Source organism: Balaenoptera ricei, chromosome 1, assembly GCF_028023285.1.
Source record: "Balaenoptera ricei isolate mBalRic1 chromosome 1, mBalRic1.hap2, whole genome shotgun sequence".
Classification (NCBI taxonomy): Eukaryota; Metazoa; Chordata; class Mammalia; order Artiodactyla; family Balaenopteridae; genus Balaenoptera; species Balaenoptera ricei.
In genome coordinates, this window is record NC_082639.1 from 95,653,600 (window position 1) to 95,665,918 (window position 12,319).

At 37.8% G+C, this 12,319-nt stretch overlaps 1 protein-coding gene across 1 annotated transcript in view; it reads left to right on the forward strand.

The window, feature by feature from the left end:
• The first annotated feature begins 751 nt into the window (after positions 1 to 751).
• The window catches only part of STXBP3 (syntaxin binding protein 3), a 52,065-nt gene continuing 40,497 nt past the window's right edge, over positions 752 to 12,319 (forward strand). Inside the window, exons 1-3 of the mRNA XM_059927088.1 lie at positions 752 to 912; positions 9,839 to 9,888; positions 10,513 to 10,594. Of these exons, the coding sequence (XP_059783071.1) occupies positions 864 to 912; positions 9,839 to 9,888; positions 10,513 to 10,594 (181 nt within the window). The 5' untranslated portion in view covers positions 752 to 863. The remainder of the gene's footprint in view (positions 913 to 9,838; positions 9,889 to 10,512; positions 10,595 to 12,319) is intronic.

Sequence of the window (12,319 nt, forward strand, 5' to 3'; positions counted from 1 at the left end):
ATGATTGCCTTGATTTCAAGTCTCAAAAGAAGCATGTCAGGAAATAGATCTCTGCCTAAACTTTCCAAGTCTGAGCTCCAATCACCTCCTTTGTGAATCAGCAATAATTCCCTTCTTTTAAATCCTAAAGCATTGATAGCCCCTCCCACATGAATTTATGTTTGTTGAATAATTATTATTTTATTGGTTCATTTGTGTATATTGTCACCATTAAGGCATTCGCTACTTCAACCAGTTTTTGACTTCCTTCGGCATGCCAGGAATTGAGCTAATTAGATTTTCAATTCTTCATTAGTGGGTCTCCTTTCTTTGACTTTCCTGAAAGGCCTGCAGAGTTCTGGGCACAGTGGACGGCACCTCTTAGTTCTATACAATGATTATGTCCTTGAAAAATGAATAAAATAAACTTTTGGGAGGCTAAATTTTCTATTCGGTAGCTGACTGAGTGAAGAGTCTACTACAAGCCGCTTCGCAAAGTGAAGAACTCTTTTGTAAAGCGAAGGATCCCTTCCTTTTTCATGAATCGTATGCGTGAATTCGGGATTTCTTAAAATGGTATTAGCTCAAAATCCATCGGTACGCTTTCGCTTTCTGACGTCCCAGGACGTCGAAATTCGGTTGACAGCCTCCCGCTAGAGGGCGCGCAACTGCCCAAGGAGATTCCACCCGCACTGCGCAGCCTCAGTCCAGGGGTGGGCGGGAATCCCCTTACGGACGCCCGTGACGTCACCGGAGGGCGCGGCCCGTGGGTGTGGGCGGGGCCTTCTCCTCAGCGACGGGCGGGGCCCGCCCGAACCCCCTCTAACAGCTGAGGTGGGTTGCGAGTGGGAGGCGGCGGCTGGTCCTCAGCGGTGTTTGGGAAGATGGCGCCGCCGGTGACGGACCGGGGGCTGAAGAGCATCGTGTGGCAGAGTGAGTGCGGTGGGGCAGGGGCTGAGAGAGGGAAGGCCAGGAGGCCGCGGCGCCGGGCCTTGCTTTCCTGCCCCAGACCAGCAGTCTCTTGGGGAGCCGCCACGGGCACTCGTTGCTTTGGCTCCCACGTCCATGTTAGCACTTCTTCCTGCTTTCCTTCGCAGCCCTCGTTCTGGCAGCACCAACGATGGGCGGGGTGCGGGAGGACGCGGCCTTCTCGCAGGCGTCCGGCATCCTCTGGGCTGGGCTCGGCCGGGCTCTGGCCCCGAAACCCCGCCCTGCGTGAGCGGCCCCGGGCCCGGCTTTTCCGCCGGCGGCCCCTGCGCGGATCCTCGCTCGCGCTGCCGCCGGGGCCCCACCAGTCGGCGATGTCTCTCCACGCGAGACAGTCTGAGCGCTGTGTTTCTCTATCCCGCCCCTCCCCTTCTCCCCACACTTGAGTTTTCCAGGACTGCTTACTCTGCTTATTCGTCTTAGTATCAGCGAGAGTTTTACTAACCGTACTTTACAATGCTTGTCCTTTAAAAAAACAAAAAGAAGACCTCACTGTTAAACACACCCTTCTTCCCTTCTAGAAGAACCCACTTTCTAAAGAGTTCTTGAGAAGGGACCATCGGAATGATTAAATCTCGGGGCAAATCTGCACCTTCACCTCTTCCTTTCACTCTCGGAGCCACTCCTTTCTGCTAGGACTGTACTATAATACTTATTGGTTACTGATATTTTGCCATTCTGCTGTATCATCTACGACTTTCATAAATATCACTCCAAACCTAGGTCTGCCAGCTTAGAGAAGGAATGAAACCGCCAAACAGGAAGAACCATCATTGTTTGGCATTGCTGGGCTCAAAGTAATTCTGGTCTAGTAGGGGAAAGAGGTAACATCTAATTAGTATTTCTGGCTCCAGCTTGTTGAGCAAGGAACAGAAATAGTGACTGAGTTAACAAAATTATGGGAGTCACAGAGTTCCGGTGTAAAATTAAAACTCCAAATCGGTAACTGGCATACTGCTTAACATACTAAAAACAAGGGTATAAACAGAAGGGGAAAAAAAGTTATGAAAGTATTTTTTTAATTGGATAATTATAAGGTTAGCATTTTGTTTTTCAGAATTTACATGGGTCCCTTTTAAGGTTTGGTAATGTTTTAAAATCACAGTGGCATTTAAATACATTTATATGAAAATGGGTAATGAATTGTGTTGTATAATTTCCAAGATGGTCCTTAACATCAGCATTTATCAGAAAAAAAAGGTTAATGATAGTAACCTCGGTATTGATAGCATGGAAACTAGGCAAGAGGGAGCGTTTACAGGTAACAAAATTTCCGTCTTGTGCTGTTAACTTGAGGTAGCACCAGGATACCCACATAGAGTGTAAGATAAAGAAGAGGGGACACTGAATGGAAGGAAGTGTTATACAGATTAAAAAAAATAGTTCTTCGAATTTTTGTGGCAATAGGAACATAACTAAAAGATAAGATGATATTCATTCAATACTTAGTTTAATTAGAGAGAGAAAGAGAAGTGGGAGCCTCTGAGTTCTGTTAGCAAAAGATGACAAAGTCTGAAAGAAATGATGGAGGAATCTCCTCAGAGGTAGGAGAATCATATATTTGACTGGGAAAAGGTTTTGCTAGGGTGAAGATAGTATAGTTAGGTCAGGTTAGAAAGATAAATAACTTAACCTTCAATTTACCTGTAAAGTAGGGAGAAGGGAATTAATGTTTTTTGAACATAACTCTGTGCCAGGCACTATTCTTTACAAATATCAAAACAATAAGAATTACTATCTCTTTAACAGATGTTAAAGCTGATACATCTATTATCATAGCTGCATAATTCTTAATAGACAAAAAGTCAAAAACAACCCAAATGTCCATGGACTGGTGAATGGATAAATAACATGTGGTTATGTCCATACAATGGGATATTATTGGGCAATAAAAAAGAAGGAAGTACTGAAACATGCTACAGTATTGATGATCCTTTGAAACATTATGCCAAATGAAAAGAAGGCAGTTGTAAAGAACCACATATTGTATGACTCCATTCATATTAAATGTCCAGAATAGGCAAATCTATAGAGATTAGTAGAAAGTAGATTCGTGGGTTTTTTTTTTTAATTTATTTTATTTTTGGCTGCGTTGGGTCTTCGTTGCTATGTGTGGGCTTTCTCTAGTTGTAGTGAGCGGGGGCTACTCTTGGTTGCCGTGCGAGGGCTTCTCATTGCAGTGGCTTCTCTTGCTGCGGAACGCGGGCTCTACGCGCATGGGCTTCAGTAGTTGTGGTGCATGGGCTCAGTAGTTGTGATACACGGGTCTAGTTGCTCCGCGGCATGTGGGATCTTTCCGGACCAGGGCTCAAACCTGTGTCCCCTGCATTGGCAGGCGGATTCTTAACCACTGCACCACCAGGGAAGCCCTCTTCTAGAGCTTTAAATTCCAAACAGGCCCTGGCAGAATGCAATGGATAATAATGCTTGTGAAAAGTAAGCAGTGGGGAAAAGAAAACAGTAGATCAGTTTTGTAATTTTCCCCCATTATTCAATAAATATTATTGAATTCCTATGGGAATACGGCAATAGAAGGCAGACAAGTTCCCAGCCTTCTTGAATCTTGCATTCAAGTGGGGAATAATAGAAAATAAGTATGTAAACAAAGAATAAACTTGATTATTTCAGTCTGTGATATCTATATATAGAAAGGGACTGGTCCAGGTAGGTGGATCAGGAAACGTTTCTCTGTGTAGGTGACATTTGAGCTGAGACCTAAAACATGAGAAGGAATCAGCCTTTAGGGACCACAAAACATGAGAAGGAATCAGCCTTTAGGGACCACATTAAAACCCCTTTTAAAACATGAGAAGGAATCAGCCTTTAGGGACCACATTAAAACCCCTTTTAAAAATTTAATATTTGAATGCAAAGGGCTACATTTATTTACAAAACTAATTCCCGTACTTAAAACCAGTAAAAGTTTCTAGTGCTTGGTATTGCTCATTTGCCACTTTTTGCTACAGGGGGAGAATGGTAATAAAAATATCACTGATAAAAGGTTTTAAATAAAAATTTGATGAACTTTATTTGAAAAACGCACAGCAAAATGATAATAATTAAATCGACCATAAAGCAAGTTGAAGCCACCTATGACGTTTTTTTCCTTATTCAGTATAGCCTATTTTCTTTCTTGTCTATAAGCGATAGTCTAATGTCTGTAATTCACCTTGTATATTTTAGAGGAAATGTTAGAGAAAATGAACCTAGTAAAATTACAAATAAAAGTAATCAGAATGTATTTATCTAAGCCAATTCTTTACACATTAAATCATAAGCTTTTTGGGTTTTTTTCACATTTTTCTTCTAGACCTTATATAGCTTCAGATATATTTTTTATTATTTGTCATTTTGTGACTTCCTTTTTTTAAACAGTTAACATTAACATAACTTTTTCCTCCTCCTTCGAAATCTTTGTAATTAACAATTTTAATCATTGTTAAATACCTTGATGTGGCAAAAAATTTTGATAACAGAAAAGATTGTAAAATAAAATTAATCTTCATCCCTACCGAGACCCCAGACTCCATTTCCAGAGACAACCACTCAGGTTTCTTATAAATTCCTTGAGAACTTATTTATGCAAATATAGGCATGTATAAAATATATTTTTGTTTTTTGTTTTAATCAATTATCTTTGTTTTATGTCTTTTTTCATTCTGGTCACTTCTTTATCTTGTTGAGCAAAATTCTCTTCTTTTACTTTTTGGATATTTGCAGTCATGTATTCTTTTAAATCAGTATTTATTGACTACCCTGTGCTGCCCACTATTCTAGGTGCATACTCCTTGACCTCCTGGAGTTTACAATTCAGTGGGAGGAGACAGGTACATAGGTACTAAGTGCTATATTAGCAGCATGAAGAAGTTTCATGGGAGAAGAGAAGAAAAAGGAATTATTTCCTCTCTGCGAGTGGATCAGGGAAGACTCCAAATAGGAGGTAACAGTGAAAGGTAGTAGGATTTTGCCAGACAGGGAAATCTGAGCCAAGACCCAAAGATGTGAAAGTATGTGATTGTTTATGGAAGAGGGAATAATTCCTTTTGTTTGAGTACAGAGTATTTGTTGCAAGAAATAGGGGGATGAAGACTAAAAGGTAGGTTGGAGCTAAATTGTTCAGACATGCTGTAGCAGTGGTGAGCTACTAAAGCTGAAAGGTTTTTTTTCCTCCTTCTCAAACAGCAGTCATCAGCATTTTGGGGACTTACTAGAACAGTGCTGAAAGGAAGTCATTTTCTTGTTCCTAAAGTTTTCATTAAGTATAATGCTAGCGTAAAGTGCACTAATGCTAAATGTGCAGATGGATAAATTTTTTTTTTTATTTTTTTTTTATTGGGGTATAGTTGATTTACAATACTGTGTTAGTTTCAGGCGTACAGCAAAGTGAATCAGTTATACATGTATGTATATACACTTTTTTTTTTTTAGATTCTTTTCCCATATAGGTCATTACAGAGTATTGAGTAGAGTTCCCTGTGCTATACAGTAGGTCCTTATTAGTTAGCTATTAGTCCTTATTTATTTTTGGCTGCATTGGATCTTCGTTGCTGTGCGTGGGCGTTCTCTAGTTGTGGCGAGTAGGGGCTACTCTTTGTTGTGATGTGCGGGCTTCTCATTGTGGTGGCTTCTCTTGTGGAGCACAGGCTCTAGGCGCGCAGGCTTCAGTAGTTGTGGCTCACGGGCTCTAGAGCACAGGCTCAGTAGTTGTGGCGCACGGGCTTAGTTGCTCCACGGCATGTGGGATCTTCCCGGACCAGGGCTCAAACATGTGTCCCCTGCATTGGCAAGTGGATTCTTAACCACTGCGCTACCAGGGAAGCACAGGTCAATCTGTTTTTATTCGACTAGTAATGAGTATTACTTTTACCTCTGTCCCAGGCCCCTGGGATTACCTTTATAAAGATTCTTACCTGTTCATTTCCTGTTTTCCAGGCAAATCAGTTTTTCTTGCATTTTTATCAGGTTTATTAGTTTCTCTGTGATTAAAGATAGTTGTGCAAGTATACCTTGGCATTGCTGATGCTATACACTACTTTGTTAGTTCTCCTTTTATTTTTCCTTTCAGTGTTTTCACATCCTCTTTCGTGTTACAGTTTTAAATACATTTCCTTTTATATATAGGAGAAACAGAAGGAGCAAAGATAGAGTAATTGGTATTAATAGGTCATTAATTGGGTACCATCTGGACTGGTGGGAGATTAATTTAGCGATTAGGTGGAGGCCAGTTGATGGAGGATGTTGAATAGTAAGAGTCTAGATTTTATTCTGTAGATAACAGTGAGCATTTGAGGGAATTTTGAGGTGGGTATTGATATAACAGGGCTGTGCCTCAGGAAGATGACTCTGACAACAGTGTGAAAAATGGATTGGAAAAGGTAAAGGGGTTGGAGTTAGAAAGCAGGAAATCCAGACAGGAGATTATTGCAGTAGTTCAATGAGAGATGATGAGAATCAAGGCAATGCTGGTGACAGCGGCAGTCACCAGAATGAACAGTCAGTACAGCCTAATGATTAGAAATGGAGGAAAGAGGAAATAGCCGAAGACTATGACTAAGAAGATGACAATAAAACTCATAGAAATGGAGAAGTCTAGAGCAGTTTTTAGGGCACTTAATCTCAATTTGAGGCACATAGGTGCTTAAACCTGTATTGTGTAATGGAAAGAAGTCCAAGGAGAGATGAGGATTTGTGGAAAATTGAAGGATTCCTGTGGGTTAGGGGGAAATAGGGAGAAGTTGGTCAAAGAGTACAAACTTCCAGTTAGAAGATGAGTAAGTTCTGGGGATCTAATGCACAACATCGTGATTATAGATAACAGTACTGTACTATATAATTGCAAGTTGCTAAGAGAGTAGATCTTAAATGTTCTCACCCCAAAAAAGAAATGGTAATTATGTGAGGTGATGGAGGTGTAAACTAACACTACAGAGGTAATTATATTGCAGTATATGTGTATCAGATCAACACATTGTATACCTTAAAGTTACAAAATGTTATATGTTAATTATATCTCAATAAAGTTGGGGGAAAAATTAAAGGGCAGATCTGTTAGAGGAAACTTTGATGATGAGTATGGTCTCTGAGGAAGAGTATAGAGCAAGCAGAGCAAAAGTAAGAGAATTGAATCTTGGGATGTATCCATATTTAGGGTGCAAGAGAAATGGATTATAAGGTTAAATAGTTCTCATTAATAATTAGAGGAAATACCTTTTTAGTTCTGTAATATTAGTTGATGTGATTTCCTTTGACTCCTCCAAACACATTTTACCTGTAACCACATCACTTTTCATGTATGCCCCTAATCTCTGTCCACAAAACTAGTTATCTCTTTATCATTTATTTTTGAGATGCTAACACTGACTGGCTTGGTATCCTCAGATTCTAAGGTATCCTCAGATTCTAGTTAGAAATAACGGCAAGCCACATATGTTACTTAAAGTTTTCTGATAGCCAAATCAAAAAAAAAAGGTAAAAAGAAACATGAAATTAATTTTTAAAATATACTTTGTTTAACCTGATCTATCCAAAATGTTATCATTGAAACATGTAATCAACATACAAAATGATATTTTAAATTTCCTTTTGTACTAAGTCTTTGAAATCTGGTGTGTATTTTATACTTGCAGGACATCCCAGTTCGGGCTAACCACATTTCAAGTGCTCAGTAGCCACATGTGACTAGTTTCTGCCATATATGACAGTGCAGTTTCTAAGGTGGTAAAGACTGTAATGAATTCGGCTAGGGAGCTGTTCAGTCTGTTCCATCATAAATTCCATGAGCATTCATTTCTTAAGAGAAAGACATAAATTCGGCAAAAGTTAGCAAGATGTCTTTGATTTTCAGCTTGTTTTAGGTATACAGGAATAAAGCAAGCTTAGAAAGGGAAGTACCATAATGTTTCAGTGCCTCAGTGCTACTTGAGAAAATCCTTCCTCTTTGCCTGTAGAATACCAGAATCCACTGCTTTAGGCTTAAATTATGGTTAAATACTTCAGGCTTTTGCCATAAATCTTATATAACATCATAATCTTCCCAACAAACATATATAAGCCTCAATATATCTTAACACTTTCACACCTTCTCAATCACAATAAAACCTTTCAGATCACAATTCTTATGATGAGTATCAGTAACCCTTATTAAATATACCCTCTGCTTGGACATGTCATTTTTTAACATGGTGCCAAAAACTTGTTGGTAAATTTCCAAAAGCATTAACTTAAATATAAATTAAGAAATAGAGAAGTTTAAATGAATTATATAAGTATCTCATTATCAAGAATTAATGGGGCTTCCCTGGTGGTGCAGTGGTTAAGAATCTGCCCGCCAATGCAGGGGACACAGGTTCGAGCCCTGGTCTGGGAAGATCCCACAGGCCACAGAGCAACTAAGCCCATACGCCACAACTACTGAGCCTGTGCTCTAGAGCCCATGAGCCCCAACTACTGAGCCCGCGTGCCTAGAGCCCGTGCTTCACAACAAGAAGCCAACGCAATGAGAAACCCACGCACTGCAACGAAGAGTAGCCCCAGCTCGCTGCAACTAGAGAAAGCCCACGTGCAGCAACAAAGACCCAACACAGCCAAAAATAAAAGTAAACAAAATAAATAAATTTAAAAAAAGAATTTATGAAAAACAAGAGTTACTGTAATTTACATTTAATTGTATTTTATGTGTTACATTACTACAGTTTTCAAAGTTAACTGAGAATTAATAAAACATTAAATGTGGGAAATTTTTATCTTACAAAGTAGAATAACAGGTATTTGTGTGAATTGCCTATGTGTATTTTATTTAGTAATTTAAAATATATGTTTAGATTAATTTTGAAAATCATTGCAAGGAACACATTAATAAATATTTACTGATTATAAATAAATTCTGAATATTTGTATCCTAATGCTGTGACACATTTTTGAAAATTGTAGTAAATCAGGAAGAAACTTACTTTATCTAGTTTTGATTGTCAGATGTAATTTAGCAATGGGCCAGTTAGGGCTATTCCTGTGGGTTTTTTGTTTTTGTTTTGGCCAGGCCACGGTGGCATGTGGGATCTTAGTTCCCCAGCCAGGGATCGAACCTTGCCCCCTACAGTGGAAGTGCAGAGTCTTCACCACTGGACCACCAGGGAAGTCCCAGTTTCTTGTTTTCATCTTGTTTACTTAGGATTTAAGTAAATAGGAAAAACCAAGTCAGATACTACTTTCAGAAATATTTTCCAGATATGTTTATATAATTAAATATGTTTAAATTATATAATAAATATGTTTATTAATATATAATTAAATATGTTTTAAATATGTTAACCTTTTTTTAAAAAATTTATTTATTTTTGGCTGCGTTGGGTCTTTGCTGCTGCGTGCAGGCTTTCCTTTAGTTGCATCGAGTTGGGGCTACTCTTCATTGCAGTGCGAGGGCTTCTCATTGCCGTGGCTTCTCTTGTGAAGGAGCATGAGCTTTAGGTGCACTGGCTTCAGTAGTTGTGGCTTATGGGCTCTAGAGCGCAGGCTCAGTAGTTGTGGCGCATGGGCTTAGTTGCTCCGCGGCATGTGGGACCTTCCCAGACCAGGGCTTGAACCCGTGTCCCCTGCCATTGGCAGGCGGATTCTTAACCACTGCGCCACCAGGGAAGTCCCTAGCCTTTTTAATAATATTTTTATTCTCAAAGATTAAAAATATATTACAGTTTAAATGTACCATATAGGTTATGTATTAAAGCAAACTGGATTTTTACTTCGAGTTTAACAAGTGAATATGCTTTTTATGTAGCCGAGCAATTCCAGTTGATATTTCCCCAGCCATCTTGGACATTTTGAGTAGTTATTCTGACTGTTGATTAAGATTCCTAAATAGTTCTCTTTTTCTTTGCAGAGATAAAAGCAACAGTGTTTGATGACTGCAAGAAAGAAGGCGAATGGAAGGTAGAATTTGCATACTCACATAGAATTTGCATGAAGCTAGAAGCCTTTATTGAGGACTTCTATATATTTTACTTATTATACTTCTATAAAAGTATAGGGTCTAGAACCATACTGCTTGCGTTCACATCCTAGTTTTACCTCCTATTAACTGTGGCTTCTTGAGCAAATTACTTGACATCTCTGTGCCTCTGTTTCCTTATTGATAAAGTGGGGATGGAAGTACCTCATAGGGTAGTTGTAAATATTAAATGAATTAATCCATGTAAAATGCTTAAAACGGTGCCTAGAACAATTATTATTCTACAAGTGGCATTTTATAATTTTAAGAAAATTTGATGTTAAACATAACATACATTTAAAATGAACAAGTTCTCTCCTTCAAAATGAGAATATTTCTATTTGCTTACTTATGTATAATATCATATGTCCGTATATTGAGGAAATAAATTTCTAGGTCATGCAAGTTAAATGAATTGAGATAATTTTGCCCACTGTCCTAATATTTTAATTTTATGTTATAAAAAGTTTATAAGTTTGAGTAGGTTTAATGCATTAAATTCTGTCTTTTGTGAATTCTTGGCAGTCAAATGCTGATAGTATTTCTTAATTTATATTCATTTTAAGATAATGCTTCTAGATGAATTTACCACTAAGCTTTTGGCATCGTGTTGCAAAATGACAGATCTTCTAGCAGAGGGTATAACTGGTAAGTGTTACAAATACTCATCATGAAAAATTTTTTTTATTGTGATTGGGAGAGTTTGAAGTATTAATAAATTTTAGTAATTGTGTTTCTCAGGGGGTTATGTTTTATTTTTTTAGTAATTCTAGCCATAATAATTACACTGGACATTCTTTTCTTTGTGAATCTTCAGAATAACCTCTGTAAGTCAGAGTTTTTTCCCTCAGCTGAGACATACAATTAAGCACCCCTAACCAAAACTAAGTTGCCTTATTGAGTTTGTTCTTCAAATTTTTTACTCTTATGTATTTGTTACAGTTTTGTATGCTGATGCACTAGGTTTACCTTAGTATTTTGATTAATGTTTGTGGTTTTCATATATTGTTTTTAAATGAATGGTAAGATTTATGTCATAAAATCAACTTTTGTACATATTTACAAGTGTATAATACTGACTTTTTAAGTTTCTCTTTATTACCTAGAAATGAGGCTATTAATTGTAAATTTAAATCAGCATTAGTGTGGGATTATGGAAAAAAAATCACACTACCACAGTTGCTATCTTCCACTGGGCAGGATTGTGTTAATGAGATTTTAATTTCTCTTACATTTTGGGGAGAATACCAATATCTTATAACATTCATAATCATATCATCATCTATATAACTCATCTATTTAAATTTGCCTTCATAACAGCCCTTTAAAGACAGATATTAATACCCCGATTTGTAAAGTGAAAACTGGGACTCAAAGTCAAATATAATTCTTTTATATTTTGGATTCTAGTATAGTATCTGTATCCTCTGTCACTCCTAACTTGTGAGGTTCAAAAGTACACCCAGTATTCAAGAAAGCATGAGCATTGTGTAGAATGAGAGGATTACCTAAAAAATTTAGCAATGTTTACTTTTTGATATTTATTAATAAAATAATCTTTTATTGTTGATTACATATTCAGTTTGTGGTCTTTATGACCGTCAGCAGAAAATTAAGCTCTGAACTAGAAATTAGAAGATTAAAGCCTTGATTTTTCTACTAACTAGATAAGTGTAATATTGATTAAGCCACTTAAGTTTTTTTACATTCCCAGAGGTCTCTCTGATGTGCAGTTAGAGAACCATTTGATAATATGTGTACAGCACTATGAAGCTACAGAACCATTTTGCACTGTAAGGAGGTTTTATTGAATTTTTATAGACCATTGTTTCTTACTGTGTGTTCAGTGTTGATTGATATTCTTCAAGGAAAGGACTCTGTGGCCACGTTAGTTTGGGAAACAGCATTAAACAAAGCTAACCAGGTTTCTTTAGGACTTTTTGGAGTTTTTTATATGCTAGCAGATAATGTGGATCCCCTGCGAATAGGTATAGTATTCAGTTTTCTAAACTTAATTGACCACAGAAGCTTTTTTTGGGAAGTGTTATATAGGACTGTATATCATGGAGCATATTGCTGTGGATTGTTCTCAATATCCTCCAGTCACCTAGGTTTGCTCTGATTTAATCATAATCATATCTACTAACTTGAACATGTCACATTTCTTTTGAGTTCCACATCAGCTCACCTGCATTGGCCGTTCAGTGATCAGACTTTCTGTCTGTGTTCAGGTCATTTGTGAACATGTTCAGTGTGTCTTGGAACTTTTAAAAAACATGAGAAAAAAATACACGTGTGATGCTACCTCAGTGTCTCCACTAAAGTCAAGTAAAAACCTTTTAAAAAAAATAGACTGGGAATTAGATTATTCCT